The sequence below is a fragment of the Cygnus olor genome, chromosome 1 (assembly GCF_009769625.2).
Source record: "Cygnus olor isolate bCygOlo1 chromosome 1, bCygOlo1.pri.v2, whole genome shotgun sequence".
NCBI lineage: Eukaryota > Metazoa > Chordata > Aves > Anseriformes > Anatidae > Cygnus > Cygnus olor.
This window is the reverse complement of record NC_049169.1, coordinates 79,068,492-79,087,650: the sequence shown is the minus strand read 5'-3', so window position 1 is coordinate 79,087,650 and position 19,159 is coordinate 79,068,492. Positions and strand designations below refer to the sequence as shown.

At 36.9% G+C, this 19,159-nt stretch overlaps 1 protein-coding gene across 1 annotated transcript in view; it reads right to left on the bottom strand.

Annotated features, from left to right (window-relative positions):
* The window catches only part of ANO2 (anoctamin 2), a 187,202-nt gene that overhangs the window by 66,815 nt on the left and 101,228 nt on the right, over positions 1–19,159 (bottom strand). The window contains 2 exon segments of the mRNA XM_040566038.1: positions 12,358–12,367; positions 18,617–18,633. Coding sequence (XP_040421972.1) covers positions 12,358–12,367; positions 18,617–18,633 — 27 coding nt within the window.

Sequence of the window (19,159 nt, the reverse complement as noted above, 5' to 3'; positions counted from 1 at the left end):
ACAACAACAAAAAAAGAATAGAAAATTTCTTTTGGCATTTTTGTATGTCATTTTCTTGCCAAGCTGTACAATTTAATAATGTTCATTTAGTTTTTAAATGTTCAGGGCTTGGAGGAAAATTCAATTATTCCAAGTTATCATAAGCAGAAGCTTGGGTGGCCAAGCACTGAAACTGAGCTGAACACTCTTGAATGTAGAGTTAGACTTGGCCAGTGCTTCTACTTGAGTATTTGTAAGTATTACTGAAAGTGAAAACATGATTATAACTGGAATATAAGATGGCCCTTGTTTTCTTTTTGTTGTTTCTGTTTTGTTTTTGTTTGTTTGTTTTTCAAAACTACTTTATTCTGCTTGGAAAAATAATTAAAAATAAAGATCCTTATATTCTTCTTTAGAGCACATGTATGTATATTCTTATGTTGACAGGATGGGGATACACCTCTAACAACAAAACTGTTTCTGACCCTTGACATTCCATTGTATTGATTATAAATGAAGAGAATGAAATAGTGATCCTCCCCTAAGAACAACTCCACGTGGAAAGAGGCAGGAAAAGCACCTCTCTGATAAGACGGATAGAACATCAAATTAACAGTTACCTAAAACAGAAATTTCTTGGTGTAACAGTGACTGCAAAGAGCAGCTTAATGGTACCAGAAATCTCAGTGTGACAGTTCACATGTGATACTCGCTATGAAAACTTTTGAGAATCTGTCATTTGGTATAACGCAGAGGAGACAATGATAATTTTCTTCCGAAATGAGGAGTCAAAGCCCACAGAATACTCTCCAACAGAATCACTCTTTACAACAGTAGGATCACATCAAAATGTAACTTATTCAGGACTTCCAGCTGCCCTATGGAGATCTAACTATCTGATCTAATGCTGTAGCCACAAAAACACTTACAATATAAAGCAATCATTAACATGAGACTTTTTATATGTGTGAGATCTGCAAGATCTGCTCTTTGTAAAACAGTTTGTCTTCTCTTACAATGAGGGGAATGGCATGATTTCATGAGACACAGAATTACTATCAATGAAAATAAAAAAGCTATCACTGTAATTGATAACATTTTACTGTATTGTGTAAATTAATTGAGATTGTATCATTATCCTGCAGAAATACAGACGTATATCTCTCATATTACATATACATACTCCTTGACTTCCTTCAATGTGATTGAACAGAACAAAAGAGGACACTCATTTAAAAACAGATCCTGGTATAAAAAAAACACAAGGAACTACCAGTCTGAGGACTGTAATCTACTGGCTAAGCACACTAATCCTGGTGCAAGTAACCAAACTTATTTACTTATATTGTAAGAACACGAAAAAAATATATATTTGACACACAATAAAATAAAATAAAAATGAAGCACAGTACTTTGCTGGAAAAACAAAAAAAAGTACCGAAAATAAACTAGTTTCTGAGCCCACCTCCTCTGTCAGATCTTCCCATATGATTCAAAACTTATGGAATAACCTTTTATTGGAGGAATCACAAAATCCTCTGCACAGCGGAGTTATCTCTCTGAGAGAATACAATTCAGAAAACTGATTTAGGAAATTTTTAGCAATCTGGTATTCCTCTGCCTAAATAACACAAAAGAAGCCTAATTATAGTTTATTTATTTCAGTCTCATGTGTCTTCTATCTTAATTTAATTCTTTAAGAAAAAAATATTTAAGTGATATAATTTTCTAACTTTCTAGAATTATGTGTGACAATCTCGTACCCTTCTAGTAGAAAATTACTGACAATCTGCATTTGGCAAATGACAACAAATGAGACCCAAATATAAAATGTCACTAAAACATATCATGTGTATCCAAAACATCTTCTGTGGAACTTTGGATTACTAACTCTAATTCAACTGGATTTTTATCAGTGAGAGAGCTAATATGGTCAGCATTAGTTTAATTAAAAATTAAAAATGTATATGTTTTATTCAAGCTGTTGAACAAAAATATTCAATATTTTGGAAAATATTCTAGAAACAAGAGATCAAAATCTAAGTGTTCATTCTCGTATGTATAAACAAAGTCTGGAAAATCAGAATTCATGTTTTTCATTTGCTTTTGACATTTTATAATTAAAACCCTTCCCTCAGAACATGCAAACTACAGAACGTAAGGCATAATGTGTAATGTTCATATGTGAAAGAAACCTTCAATATTTATTAAGAATTTTATGTGGCTTGCTTTTTTTTTTTTTTTTTAATATTGCAACGTACACAGTGGGTTTGATTTCAGTTACACACATGTAAATTAGAAGGACTTCCAGTCAATCTTTGTGAATTACTCCACGTTTATACTACTTTAAAAGAGATCAAGGTCTTGTTCAGATATGATGGGTTATATCATTCAGGAACAGTGTATAACTATTGGAATAATTACAGTTTGTATGCATATATATCATATATGATGACAGGAACCTGAAATTTCAGTAAAGACAAAATGTTCCTTGCATAATTCTAATCTTCATTACTACTGAAGTTTGTGTTCAGTGGAGAACTCAGCAGTGGACTGATCATGTTTGGGAGAAGCAGAAGGAAGCTGATAGTGTGCACAAAACACTTAAGCAGAAACATAAATATTTGCCTATGTGTAAAATACAAACTTTGGCAGAAGCAGGGATCCGGAGGCCGTATCTATATCCAGATCAGCACATGTAAGTACAAGTTGTACAAATAACTGTTATTTTCATCTTTTTCTTCCTGCTAATGAAAATACATGTGTAAGCTTATTAGTAGCCATTTCTATGATAAATTAGATTTTGCATGAAAGAATTTTGTGGTATTAAGATGATTGTCTAGTGAAATTTGACACAAATTTATTATGACTTTCACCATAACAAAGACATTACATTTTTTCTAGATATGGGATTTGCCTAATATTCCTCCTATTTCCATCTCCATGTCTTTGCTGTTAAATACACAATAACACAAGTAAATTAGAGCAGCACAAAAGTACTGTTGCTCCTGAAAACACCACCTTGTAGTTGCACCTGACTACATATTTGTCATTTTGGGCTCATTTCTACCTTGTCTTTCAATCTTTCTATCATCACTCCTAGCTATAAGCCAATTTCATGTTATTCTTTCCTCTGCTACAATTATTATGCTCATCTCCACTTGTAAGTTTTATGATTCTCATGGCTATGGCTTCCCCAAGTCCCTACACTTTAAATCATAAACTAATACAGAAAGTTATTTTCAGAAATCTCTTGAAGCAGACAGAAACCTATTAACAGGTAAAAATTTACCAAGCAAGGCTTAAAGGGGCTCTCCCATTTACATTATCCATTGAAATTCCTGTGTTCAGTGGTCATAGAAACATGGAAATGCCTAAGTAGCTCTATGTATTCAAACAGCATTGTACCATATCCTACAGATTCCTGTCTTATCAGTAGCACCAAAGGCACGTGGGCTCTCTTTCAGCTTCCACTACTTCAAGTTTTCTGCAGATTTACTCTTCTATTCCAGATAGAAATGCAAGTAATAGTCATTCATTAAAATTTAGAAAGGTCTTAAAATCTTCCCATAAGCACAGAGTTACCATGTCGTGTCAAGCAGGGGTCCTCTACTCTTCCATACAACATTAATGGCTTTATTTCTTTTTCCCAGCCAGTGTTGGATGCAGAATAACACAGGGGATTTTTTTTTTTTTTCCAAGGAAAATCTGACTAAGGAGAGATATGCAAGCCAAATCTTAGCAGCATGGTCATGGAGCAACTCCATAAACCCTATCATTTTGGTAGCCTGAAGAGAATTATATCCAGCGTAGAAACAAAGCAAGCTCTCTTTCTCCTCTGCATCATATAAGTGGAAGAACACCACTGCTTACATTCCCCTGGATATCCATAACAGATAAACTGGAAAACAGCACAGCACATGGGAAAAACACCAAAACATTTCTTTCATATTGAGCCATCTGAAAAGCCTCTTAAGATACAGCAGCCCCAACTGTAAACTACATGTGCCTGACTGCTTATCAGAAATATGCTACCCTCAGCTTATAGGGCATGGCAAAAACTAGACATAATGGATAGTGGTAAAAATCACCTATACTTTTTCATACTCTTAATGGCGTGGATAAAAAATATTAATTTTTGTTTCACTTCAACAAAAATTCTTTTAGCCTTCAAACAAAGGGAGAAATCCACTTCTGTACACAGACTCCTCTGGTATCTCTGTTCATGTCCTCCACATTTTGCCATAGAGGACAAAAGAGATTTGACAATTATATTTTATTTAAATACACGAGAAGAAAACAACAACAACAAAGCCCAACAAATCAGCAGAGTACCATTTGACTAAGAGTGATACCAATGTGGTGCTTTTGCCAGTGTAAATACTTCAAACTATGGTGACCTCCACAGTTTCTGCCTGTGCCATACCACTCAAAAGTGCTGTCCACATCTGTATTGTAGAACAGTATTTTCCCCAGGACAATCTTAGCTCAATTTTATATAGGTAAATCTACATCCTCTATACTCAGAGGTCACATTATAGCCAGCAGAAGACAATACTCCCCTTTCAATATCAAGAAATTCCACAGTGTAAAATAGATGAGTTGAACATGAACACTAACATGTTAGCCAATTACTTTCATCACCTTGGCAGGAATACCTGGGGAAAAAAAAAAAGGTATTATTATGTGATATTAATACCATGTTAACAACCATCGTAGTTGTCTTCTCATCTAGCTGGCATATAAGGTGTTAGGTAAGAAGCAAGGGCATTTTTGTGAATTCAGTCATAAAACTTTTTCCTAGCCAAAACGTTTAGTTAACTTGGGTTGATATGGCAAATAATTTGGGACCTTTTGGCAAATGTTTATTTACATAAAATACAAAATCACCTGGCTTTCTTGTTGTCTTCGCAATAAGTCTGCCTAGGGTCTGAAATATTTAACCAAATACCTGAAGCAAAAGTCACAACATTAAATTGTACTGTTAATATGAGACTAAATAAATGTTTGCAGCATATAAATATGAAAGCCAGTTCACTACAAGACCATAAGGATAAAGCAATTGTTTTGCATTGAGCTACAAGTGACAGAAGACTTGTGACAGGAGATAAAGAGAAGGCGAAATTACTGAATGCCTTCTTTGTCTCTGTCTATAATCCCAGAGGCTCTCCTGAGGAGCCCCATATCCCTGAGGCCCCAGACAAAGTCAGAATAAAGGAGGAGTTTGCCTTGGTTGATAAGGGCTGGGTTAAGATTGCAGATTAAGCAAGCTGGACATCCCCAAGTCCATGGGTCTTGATGGGACGCATCTGCGGGTGCTGAGGGAGCTGGTGGAAGTCATTGCTAGACCACTCTCCATCATCTTTGGTAAGTCATGGGCATCGGGAGAGGTGCCTGAGGACTGGAGGAAAGAAAACGTCACTCCATTCTTCAAAAAGGGCAAGAAAGAGGACCTGGGTTTACTACAGACCATTCAGCCTCACCTCCAACCCTGGTAAGGTGATGGAACAACTTATCCTTGGCATTGTCTCTAGACATATCAAGGATAAAAGGGTCATTAGGGCAGTCAACATGGCTTCACCAAGGGGAAGTCATGCTTGACAAACCTGACAGCCTTTTATGAATATAAAACCGGGTAGATAGATGATGGAAAGGCAGTGGACGTGGTGTATCTCGATTTCAGTAAAGCCTTTGACACCATCTCCCACAGAATCCTCGCAGCTAAACTGAGAAAGTGTTGTCTGGATGATCAGGTAGTGAGGTGGACTGTAAACTGGCGGAAGGGAAGAAGCCAGACAGTTGTGGTTAATGGGACGGAGTCGAGTTGGAGTCCTGTATCTAGTGGAGTCCTTCAAGGGTCGGTACTGGCACCAGCTTTGTTTAATATATTCATCAATGACTTGGATGAGGGAATGGAGTGCGTCGCCAGCAAGTTTGCTGATGACACTAAACTGGGAGGAATGGCTGACATGCCAGAAGACTGTGCTGCCATCCAGTGGGACTAGACAGGTTGGAGAATTGGTCTTTAATGTATTTAATGAAATACAGCGAGGGCAAATGTAGAGTCCTGCATCTGGGCAAGAACAACCCCAGACATCAGTATAAGTTGGGGACTGCCTTGCTGAAGAGCAGTGAAGAGGAGAGGGACCTGGGGGTCCTGGTGGACAGCCAGATGACCATGAGCCAGCACTGTGCCCTTGTGGCCAATAAGGCCAATGGCATCCTGGGGTGTATCAGAAGGGGTGTGGTTAGTAGGTCAAGAGAGGTTCTCCTCCCCCTCTACTCTGCCCTAGTGAGACCACATCTAGAATATTGTGTCTGTTTCTGGGCCCCTCAGTTCAAAAAGGACAGGGAACTGCTTGAGAGAGTCCAGCGCAGAGCCACAAGGATGATTAAGGGAGTGGAGCATCTTCTTTACGAGGAAAGGCTGAGAAAGATGTGTCTCTTTAGCTTGGAGAAGAGGAGACTGAGGGGTGACCTTATTAACGTCTATAAATATGTAAAGGGCGAGTGTCAGGAGGGTGGAGCCAGGCTCTTCTCGGTGACACCCAATGACAGGACAAGGGGCAATGGGTGTAAGCTGGAACATCGGAGGTTCTGCTTAAATATGAGACAAAACTTTTTTACAGTGAGAGTGACAGAACACTGGCAAAGGCTGCCCAGAGGGGTTGTGGACTCTCCTTCTCTGGAGACTTTCAAAACCCACCTGGATGCATTCCTGTGTGACATGATTTAGGTGTTCCTGCTCCAGCATGGGAATGGACCAGATGATCTTTTAAGGTCCCTTCCAATCCCTAATATTCTGTGATTCTGTGATTCTGTGATACAAGTAAGATGCATTGAATGTTCCAACAGAAGTACATTAGTAATTATTTTATATTTTTTAAAGCCACGCATTCAGCTATAATGAGTATTAAATAAGTATTTAATTATTCAGGCTTAGAATACAGTATAAACCCAGTTTACTTTAAATTTCTGGGGCCTTGGTATAGTCTTTGAGCATGTGTTACACAGCCATTCAGTGACAGGATGTTAATGCTACAAACATTATCTTGCATTAACACTGTCTAACCTTTCCAACAATAGCATCATCTAAAGAAGATTTCAGTACATAAATGGAAAACAAGACTCATTAAGTCATTATATATTGTTTGGCTTCATATTATTTTTCACTTGTACAATCTAAGTGAAATATGATCCTTACAAACTTGTTAATTAATGTCCACTTACAAAAGAAGGTAATTATGCTCTTTAAGATAATTCTTTGCCAAAACATTTTTCACAAAAACAGCTGTGAACATATAGGCATAAAAACTGGTAAGTTACACCATTTCTTCTAAAAACTTCCACATTCTCAGAAACAGCCCTATAAATGAAGGCCATTGAATAAAAATCTTCAGCAATTTTTTAAGGAAAAACTGAAATCAATACATTTGAAATCAAATATATATTGATTTTTCAATTTTTCTCTTCAAAAATAAACTGGCTCAATAAATTACAAGAAACTCTCTTGAGTCTTGACACAATCTTTAAAACTGTCAGATTTAATTCCTCCCATATTTGGTTAATTTTACTGCTGTGATTAGTGCCCAGTTAGAAAGATTACTCCTGGTAGTAGAAGTATGCACGTGCAGAATACTTTTGAAAATCTTCACATTTTACTGTTTTTTCTTCTTCATAAGCAGTTTTGGAAGAAAATCTTTAACAGTTATGGCAGCTGTACTGTCACTGTCTCTAACAACCTGATTGCAAGTCAGGTGAAATGAAATACCTTACACTTCAATAGACTTTGGCTACAGAGTAATTCCTACAGAGTAATTACCCTACTAATTAGGGTAAAGACAGTAACTTCTAATATATAGATAATGTTGGTTTTAGTAACATAAAATCTATTTATAAATAGCTAAATTTATTAATGTGGTAAATACAGATTCTATGTGTCTACTTTCTAGAATAAAACTTTCCATAAGGTGCTCTCATGACAGGACCTTGCCTTGCAAGCTTTCTATTTGTAGTTCTCCCTTTGACTTCATTAAGGGCTCTGGAGAAAGGAATAGCATAGTCAAGCCCTTGACCTAATTTAGTAAAATCCTGATGATATACAACCTAATTAAGGAATACCTCTCCATCCTGTAAGAGCTTTTTACTCTCACTATAAAACATATGTTTCCTCACCACATAAAACTTACTCTATGCATTGCCGTCTGTCAGTATAAAGTACTGATGTTAGAAATGAGAATGGGGTAATTAAATCTACAAGCTATTGCTGATTTAATCATGAAAAGATAATGCTAATTGACCCAAGGACTTTTAGAGTAACATTCAGTCATGCTATTAGCTACACTGTGAAAACCACAGCAATATTGTAATATGTCATTTTTTAAAACCAGGACCTTCCTCATTTGCTGGTACAGTACTTCCCTCAAGTGGTAAATGTATTTCTGCCTGTTTTGAAGTTTTCTGTATGAAATCAAAGCTTCCCAGGTTTACCGAAGCAGTAAAAATGCATGCCTTGTTTCCTAACCATCTGGGATTCTACATTATTATAGATCCAAGATGTTTTTTTTCCTGTTGGTCTATGTTGCAAGTGCTGTTTCAGATGCAAGACTTTTTAATTGTCAACCACAGTCCAATTACAGTTAAATTACCATCACATCTCTTTCAGATATATATGGCACATTTCAGAACACAACAACCCTGCTTCTGTGAAGCTAAACTGCACAAGAGGCATTTCCTCAGTTCTGTCATGAACCTTAGATTCATGCCTCAACCCACCTCTGGCCTAGAATACACCTCCCAGGTAGAAAACTTCTGGGAACCTAAATTCAGACTGGATCATCTAGTTAGAGTTTGGTAAGTTCATGATAGATAAAGCCCTGTTCAAGAGGAGAAATAAATAAATAAATAAATAAATAAATAAATAAAATAAAAGTTACTTAAGAGTTAAGCTCTGCATAGCTGGAAATTTGAGATTTTTGATATTGATAGTCTCCACTTTCACCTACTATGTTATATTTTTCCATGTTGTCAGCCAGACCGCTTTTGCACCTTGAAATACCAGACAGGTACAGAGTCATAGAATCATAGAACAGTCCAGGTTGAAGGGACCTTGAAAGATCATCTGAAACAGCCTTCTGTGGGAAAAGGGAGCCTAGATGTGATTATCTACCATCCTGCCCAATTGCATATCAAAGACCTACAGTAACGAGATTCTACCATGTCCCTGGGCTGGTTGTTCGTTCCACTGATTGTTTTCACTGTAAAAACATTATTACTTAAATCAAAATGAAACCTCTTCCGGTACATCTTCTACTCTTTGCCCTTTGTCTTCTCCGTGTGGCTCCTTCTGAAGAGAGAGCCTTCATCTTCTTTGTAGACACCCCTTAAATACTGGAATACTGTAATGAGGTCCCTTCTGAGCCTTCTCTTCTCTGGGGTAAAAAGAACATAACTCCTTCAGTTTTTCCTTACAGGGCATGTTCTCCAGCCCTTTGATCATCTTCATGACCCTCCTTTGGACCCTCTCCACTCTGTCCACATCTTTTTTGAATTGTTGGCACCATAACTGGACACAGTACTCCATGTGCAGCCTTACAAGTGCTAAGTAGATGGGATGATAACATCTGCATTTCTGCTAGTAATGTCTCTACAGATGCAATCCAGGATCTGATTTGCCTTTATTACTGCAGCAGCGCACTGCTGATACACGTTCAGCCTGTTGTCCACCTGGATCCCCACGTTCCTTTCAGCAAGATTGCTCTCCAGCCACATAGATCCTAGCCTGCAATGGGCTCTTTGGTTGTGTCATCTCACATGCTGGACCTTCCTCTTGTCTTTGCTAAACTTTGTACAGTTCTTGCTTGCCCATTCTTCCAGCCTGTTTAGATCTCTGTCCCTTCTGATGTGTCCACCTTACCACTGAGTTTAGTGTCATCAATAAACTGGGTGAGGGTGTTTTCAATTCCATTATCAAGACCACTAGTGAAGATGTTGAACAGCATGGGGCCCAGTGTTGACCCCTGGGGGAACCCATTTGTGATAAACTGCCAGCCTGAGTAAAAACCACTAATCACCACCCTCCGAATACGGCCTGTTAGACAAATTCCTACCTACTAATATGACTCAAAATATATTTTCTCTCTTGGAGACTATCCTGGGCAAAAGCATACCTAAATGCTTCCACAACCCCATTTATAAATCTCTTAAACTTGTTTCCTCTTGTGAGGACTGGGTTTTTCCACTGTTTTATAACCAAATGGACTTGTACAGGGGAAAAATTCTATAACCATAATACCCATGTGCATTTGCTTTACATATGTATACCTGTAAAAATAGAGGTAAAAGACAACAGAAAAGTGTGTTTCTAAGCCCTGTTCATCCACACAAATTTTCCTTCAATAGCTCAGAGATTTTTCTAGAGAGAGAAATCTTTCTTTCTTATAATGAATGTAAACTCTGCCAGTAATCTTCACCAGGAACTTCACCAGGAATTCTCTATCTGGAACTCCACCAGTAACTTCCATTCCATCTATAATGCAGTCACACACATTACAGTTTGTGTGGGCTGTTCAGTATTGTAATGTGACACTCAGCATCATATGAAATTCAGGTAAATGGTTCTTCTCAAACTTTCTTTGCTTCTAAATGTTTCTAATATACCAAATAAGTCAGGCATACTCTACCTATGTTAAGATAACGAAATGTTTTGTTCCTTTTCTCTTTGCATCGCCATATATTTAACTATTAACTGCTTTAAATTTGCTCTGCATTTAGGTATAACACTCAAACAGTGTTCAAATGATGATGACAGCCTGGGTAATTCCTGACACCCTCATATGTGTGTCTGTGCGTGTATGTCAAGAGAGTGAGAAGAGAGAGGTGGTAACAACTGTGCAATATAACCTAATTTTGACAGAGCTATTAAAAATACTTGTTACAGGATTTGTGATTCAATATGCTTTTTTTTTTTTTTTTCTGAATTTTGACATCAAGTTTACATGGTTCTTCCTTTTCTTCTGACTGCATAAAACTCTTTGAGCTTCTTTAGCTTCCTCAGTTGTATAATTTCCATTTTGCCCTTTAGCAGCTGACCTGTGTTTTCTTCCAACTCAATTTGTGCACAGCCAAGGCTAAATATCACAGTATCTGTATATATCCCACAGTATCTCTGTAGTCAAAATGTGCAGATATCAAATCAGTAGGTGAACAATAAAGTGGATGAAATATGGTTTGAGTTGCTGGCACAAAGGGTTGGGATCAGTAGTACAAAGTATAACTGGAAGAAGTTTCCTTCGAAGGCTGATGCTTGGGCAAATACTGTTAATTATATTTATTAATATCCTGGATGCTGGTAGTCTAAGCAAGTTTAAAGATTGTATCAACTTGGAGAAAGTGATTCACACACTGGGGAGTGGGGCTACTATTCAGAAAGATCTCAGCAGACTGGAGTAACGCATCAATAGAAACTCATGAAATTCATCACAGGAATAAACAAAATCCTGCACTTGTATGGAATGCAGTGGTACAACTTGTGGTCCAAGTAGATAGAAAACAATTTTGGCAAAAATGATCTAGTAGTCCCCCAAGACAACAGTTTGAACACAATTCAGCAGCGCACCCTTTCAGTGAAGAAAGCCAACAACATAATGGGCTGCATTAGTAACAGAATGGCCAGCAGGTCAAGGAAAACAATTCTCCCACTGTATTTAGCTCTTCTGAGAGCATCTAAAGAACATATAAAAACATACATAAATGTATATTTTATTTATGTATATGTATAAACATACACAAAATGTATTTACCACATTAATATCAGGTTTTGGACTCCTCAGTACAAGAAAAACATTCATATACTGGGATAAGTTGAGCAGAAAACTATCAAGACAGTTTTGGGGATGTAGTTCATACGTAGAAAGAAAGGCTAAAAGAAATAGACTTGTTCAGTCTTAAGAAGAAAAGGCTAAAGATGTTATTGCTGTAGACAAATGCCTAGTAGGAGGGTATAGGGAAGACACAGCCAGAATCTCTTGGAGGTGCAGAGTGATATGTCGAAAAGCAACAGACACAAGTTTCAACAAGGGAAATTCCAATCAGATATCAGAGATCAGGGAAAAGCTTTTCACAATTAGGTCAGTCAAACGTTACAGTAGATTTCTGTGTGAAATCTCAGGCTGTGAAATCTCCATCCTTGGAGACTTTGAAAACTTGACTGAACAAAGCCTTAAGCAGTTTATTCTAGTTTCTGACCTGTTTTGAGAAGAAGACTGGAAGATTTCCAGAGATCCAGTCTAACCTATATCATTCTACAACTTTTGTAATTAATTTGAGTACCATAACTAGATTATCTTTAGTAGCAGTCCAACTGAGCTGTTACCCCACCTCCTCATTACTTTTTCTTCTCTGTATATGTGCACATACAAATTGCTTTATAGTTTCTTTTTTTTTTTCCCCCTCTCTCTCTCCTTTATTATTATTATTTTTATTTACTTTGCAAAATTTAGCTCAAACTTGACTTTTGGAAATGTTCATTTTCTTCTGCTCTTTCTGTCTCCCACAGTACGTTCTTCTTTGTGGAACAATCCCTTTTCCTCCACAACTTTTTAGCATTCTGTTTGTTTTCTAAATCCTGCTTCAAGGAAAATATTCATTAATTTATCATCTCAGTGATCTTCTTCATTAAATCATATGGGACAGTTCTATACAACTGCTTTCTGTCTGCTTGGGAGACAAATTTCAGATAGTTTTTACAAATTTGACTTCATGAAACCTGAAGCATTGTCCACATTAAAACCTTAGGCATGTTAAAAGTCTCTAATCACTTCAGAACAGTTAGTTTTGAAAAGAAGTTTCCTACCTTTCTTCCTATCACTAATATCAGACTAAGGAAAACTTAGTTTAAATTTAAGCTAAGTTTAAGTGACTTAGAAAAGCACTTATGGACCCAAATAGGAACCAGAATTAGGGAAGTCCTGACATGGCCAGGTCAGCAATAAACGGCAGTTTTGTCAGGTGAATAACAACAGCAAGAATCTAATAAGCAAAGTTTCCTGCATTTAGACAGCATCCTTTCCTTCTTCCAAAGGATCAGACTGTGAATTAACTGATCCTGTATACACACATTTTGAAGGCATACACAAAAACCATACACTGTACATTTTATATTTAGCAAATACGTGATGCATGGCATCAAGCTATGTATCATAACAAACCATTCACGGGGTTGCCGCAATTCCCTGTAGAGAAATACATCTTTTTGTGCTGCTCCTTCAAAAATCTCAATTTACACATTTTCAGGAACCAAAAGAATTCCAGAAACTTTCCATGACAAATATTGTCAAGCTAGTATTTGTCCCTTCATACTATTTTTCATGGTCCATAGTACAATTTCCTACATTTTTCCAGCTAAACAATACTCTAAAATGAATCATTGATATTTAATGAAAGCTAGGGGAGTAATCCTGGGGCCAAAATTGTCCAGCATTGTCAATATACAAATCACTTTGTAATATAGGACAAAATACTTCCCTGTCTTTCCATTGCTTTATTCAAAAAAATATTGTTAAGGTTGTCAGTTGGATTTTAAAGGCAAACTACATATGTTGAAGAAATCAAAAAAAAGAATATACTGCACTGGTATTAGCACGACTGAGCTCTTTTGAACATGCTTATGTAATATGATAGTTGGGGAGACCTGTTATGCAGATGACAGTGCAAGTTAAAGAAGAATAGTAAGGAGGTAAACAAAATCCTTCAAGACACTGTGAAGCTGAGAGGCCTTGCTATTACCCTCAGGTTTTGCTGTAAGTTCTAGTTGGTGTGATTTACCTCTTTGTAAAATGTTCTTTTTTTCATTTATTAAAAGGCCAACATGCACAGAGAAATTTTTTTGCAAAATACCAAAACAATCCATTTCATCTTAGGAGTGTTAGGTAGCACCTGCTTGGCCTATTTCATCTATAGTTTGATGTCAGCAGATAAAATTTAATACACCAAAAGCAAAATCTAACAGCTAATAATCTCAAAAGAGAAAAACAAAACAAAACAAAACAAACAACAACAACAAAAGTAGGTTTATTGGTTTATTTTCTTTGCTGAATTATTACTTGCATACTACTGTGGTGGTGCATTGATTTGAAATATTCTGAAATATTCATTACTAGTTCTCCACCAGAAGAGAATAGGAGCACCAGTCTCCAAGGCCAAACAAATCAGAACAAAAGAAGCAGAGCACAGTAGCTGAGAGAGAGAACGAATATTCTTTATACTATGCATTTAAAAACTAGCAGAAAACAAAAAGACAACATAAATCCTGCTCTGAGCAACCATTAAAAAGACAAATCCACAAAGAAGACTGCATTTTATTTGTGATATATTCTTCCTGCAAACATATCCAAAAAATTCAAGACACAAGAGAACACCATGAAAGATTTGTTGTTTTTTTGTTGTTGTTTTGTTTTGTTTTCAAATCTGAATTCTCTTTAGCTGAGTCATCTATAGCAACAGATTCTCCTGACAAAGATGCATAATCACAGACAAAAGAAGAGAAGGAATTAAGAATTTCTATGTCACAAAGCCTATATTTTTTGCTCCTGTTGTTGCTGCCACTTCAGGGCCAAAGAGCCCTCAAGTCTGGAATAAGCAATACTGTGGCCTAAATGTCACAAGTGAAACTGGGAATTTTATTTCCAGAGAACTCTATTATTTGTTCTTTTGTGCATGTGGTAAAGGGGCCTGGGAAGGCAAATGAAGGGCAAGTAATGATTTGTTGTTGTTGTTGTTTGTTTTTTGTTTGTTTTTGTTTGTTTCTTAAAGCTTTTCAAAACACACTTCCAAGATTTGGGAATTTCTATTCCACTTTACAATAAAATATAACTATTTGACCTCAAAGTTATCTACAACTCCAGATAGTATGGTTTCCTAAATTCCTAATTTACTATTTAATTTAAATACTTAATTCATGTGGGATGCAATTGCCAGTGCAATTTTGACCAAATAAGGGAATGTGGCAAAACCCAGGTGTTCCCCGCTAGGAGCTCATTGTTTCTTCACGACTGCCTCCTGTTCAGCTTTCCATTTTACTGCTCTGTCACACCACATTGATGTACATGCGACCCAGCTAGCTTAGTCATATCTGTAACTATATCTCTGTATATCTGTTACTGTAGTTACTATATCTGTAACTATATCAAAATATCTGTTGTCAATTGATAACTATACACATTTTGAAAATAATGGGAGATGTACCCTATAGTAGCTTTCATAAAAGCAGTCCCTCACTTTGAGCACCTGCAATTTCTGTCCACCAAGCACTCAAAACAAGAATGGAAAACAAAACAAACAATATATAGGTTGGCTATTAATGTTGGATAGCATTATAACATTATAACATTATACCTCACAGATTTCTGCAAATTCAAGTGGAGCGTTAGTACTTGCTGCTTACTTCCTACATTATCCAGAACAAAGAATAGCACTCCAGACAGTGCTCCCTAGGTTGTATCTCTCAAAGCAAATAATTTTCTATTCTTTTTATGAGCTATCTAAGGCAGAGAGACAACACAGAGTTCCCTCCTTCTTTTGTTTCTATAGAGAGGAGCACTCAATCCCATAGTTTATCCTCCCTGTATGGTCTCAGTGTCAAAAACAGAACCCTGAAATAGGGCTGGAAGGGTTAAGGCTGTCCACGTGAGCTGTGGACTTTGCAATTACCTATAGGCACAAGAAAGCTGACACCTCATCCCTGGAAATATCCCAGCCAGGTCTCTCCAGTGTTCTGCAGTCTGTCAGTCACGTGTGTATGTCCTCCCCTCACAGGGCAATAATCACTGGCCAGACAAAATGAAGGCCAAAACACCCTAAAAAATGTTCTGCTCCAGTTGTTGCCCCTCAGGTCCAAATCTCTGAGAAGAGTTCATTCTTTCATTCCTTACAAAGAGGAACTTTAGAGATGCTTTTTGTAAAGGCACAGCTGGCCAGATTTTCAAAAGTGCTCAGCTCCCAACAGCTTTTACAATTCTCAGTGGGAACTATCAGCTCTTAAACTCTTTTGAAAACATAGCCATATACAAAATTAAAATGAATTCAATTCACTTTATCCTCTGGCCTGCATTCCTGACAGCTGTGATTAGACAGTTATACCTCAAGCTTGTGGATCAATCAGCGGCATCCCCCCCGAGAACAGTATAAATGTAGACCCTCTGGGACTTTAGCAGAAATGTGCTCCATGACAGCTGATCTCTAAGCAGCCACCTCTACAGTATACCTGGGCTCCACCAACAACATTGCAATGCATCTGGTGGTGACTCAAGGTTTCTATTCCTTATAATACTGCAGCCAAAACACTTGGCTGGCTTGGCAGGGAAATGCTTTGGCATGCTGTATGGACTCCAATTATTTTTCAGATGAAATAGAGCATAATCCTCGGTGAGTTTCATTGCATACTGCTATATTATTGCACTGAGCCACTCCTAAGGGCTGTTTCACGTTTACCTTGAGTGCATGCAGAGCAGCAGCATATCTGTACAAACCTCCAGGAGCAAAATGGGGAACCTGGAGAAACTGGCTTATAAACTTAGGACCCTCCAGATTTTCAGTGTAGGCTTGCCAAGGTTCATTGTTTAAGTGTCATCTGGCTGGCTGAGCTTCATTTTGCTTGCCTGAAATTTCTACTTCTTATACTTTCACCAAAAGCCATCCAGGGATTTAAAGCAGTCTTTTACCATCAGTATAGTCATTTTCCATACCAAACACTTCTGAATGCAGCTGGCTGACTCACTTCCCATCCAAAATGGTCTTGCCATTAGATATCATATGGAAGATGATAGCTCTCCTTGCAAACAGCCAACAGTTGGGCTGGTTTCTCACAGTCCTGATGGGTCTGCTGAGCAACTAGGAACCATAAAAGTGAGGAACTCTTCTAATCTTCTAATAAAAGCCTCATAGCCTTTTGTGCATGCCTTCAAGTGAATATCAGGTAGAATAACTGTGTACTACTAACAATTTGACTCCCTAAGGCCTTTCGGCCTTGAATTCTTTGAGGACGTCATAACTGCTTCTTCTATAAGGAAAATGTTTAGACAAATGGAAGTTACTTCTTAAAGCTATGGCTATGACATTTTGTGCCAGTAGGCACTGCAGCTGCACATGCAACTAAAATGCATTTAATACCACACCCTATTACTTTTTTTTTCTCTACAATGGCTACCCCAAAATCCAGCCATAATTTGACCTATGAGAGGGGCAACTGGACTTTCAGAATGACTCTAGAGCAAGGATTTAACTTGAGCTTTTTAACCCAGCAGGAAACCTTAAAACAATTGACTAAAAATCATAGAATCTAGCTCTAAATTAAATACAGTACCACATTGAAACTGTCACTTTCCATGACACACACATTTTGAAAACAATATTTCAATGAAATCTCTATTTGACCACTTCAACCAACTATCAAGGAACAAGAATGTGGATTAGACTGTTTAAAACCATAATAATAGGCAGATACAATCATTTGCCAAAGAATTAAAAATTCAGTTCTAACGATTCAAGAACTATACAAACTGTTAGAGGACTCCTATTTGTGCTGAATGGCCACAACAGAATTTAGCACAGTAGAAGGAAACAATATGTCACTTATTATTTATTAATGTCTTAAGGACCAGAAACTTTGGTAAAATCTTAAACATGCTATTCAAATAGCTTGGAACTGCAAATGGTTGCACTGGAATAGCAAACATAGATTCATTTTCCATCAGTTAATGAAGGTAGAACTCCATTTTAGAAGAAGTCTAATTTCAGCTTTCTACTTTGCAGTTGTTATAAACTTTAGGGAAAAAAAAAAGTCACATTTGTAAAAGACATGATAAGCACAACCTAATAACAGCATATGTTACAGCAAGACTCAACACATGCATTTTTGAGAGATTGTTCCATACAAGCACATTCTATGCTTCTGTCCAATGGACTACATCAGAAAGTAAGTTAAGGTAAAATATTTGGACACTCAGAAGTTGAAAACTCCAAAATCTAATCAGAAATTCATGACAGAAAATTCTAAGCTGAAAAGTTAATGTTTTAAAAAGTTGCAAGCTGCTAAAAATAGATAAAACTTTTCTGGATGCAACATTAGAAATCCCACCTATAACTAATGGCTTGGATGAAAATTGTGTAACACTACAATGGAAAGAAATGAAATACCTAAGGGAAATGCACACACACTTCCTATAAGCAAGTTAGTTTTTTATATTTCCTTATTTCTCAATGTATAGCCTGTGCAATTCCTATATATAATCTAGAGGTTCCATTCTGAAGACAATAAGCGCTACTCTCAGCTCCAGTGGTTAGCTAATCTTGAAACCATAGAAAAGTAAAGAAAACTAAACTTTAAAACTATGAACTATAAATAAAAACTATAAACTATACATTATAAACTATGCTTAGCCAAACTTATACCAAAATTTATATTTCATACACAGAACATCTTAGGTTCAGTGGGTGTTTCATCATTACAATCAATGATGTGTAACTTCTCTGTCAACTGTACTGCTTCAACTTAGCATACCCCTGCAGGTCAGTTTTTGATTTAATCTGAATACTATAGATCTTGCATTTCAATCTGCAGCATGTAAGCAGTCTTCATAACCAATCTGTAGTTCTACTCTTTCCTCCAGAACAAAGGGAAACTACTTACAGCAAGTTTAAACCTTTCTTGCAGTGCTTTTAAACCAGAACCAACTATCTAGAGCTTTCTAAAACAGTTTTAGTAAATGTTTATGTACATGTATAAGATTATATACATGCTTAACTTCTTGTAAGGAAGAGATTTGTTGTGGAATAGGAGGGATGAAGGAACACATCATGCACTTACCAATGAAAAAGTAAATCCAAGATGGAAAGGAAGTATTTAGTCCTAGTGAATAGGTGAAAAATCCATGTTACCAAAACAAACAAACAAGTGTGTGTGTGTGTAGTAGAGAGAGGTGAGGAAAAATTACAACCTTTATGACATCGGAGTCACATGCCACATAACTAAACAGTTCTTGGACAAAGTTGGATTTTGACACCATTAGTCAAAAAAAAAAAAAAACATGTAGTTCTGCTGCTGTGTCATCATGGCATGGTGGAAAAATCAGTTTAAAACATGTTTGTCGGATCACAATCTTGCCCTATCAATCTTTTTCTATTG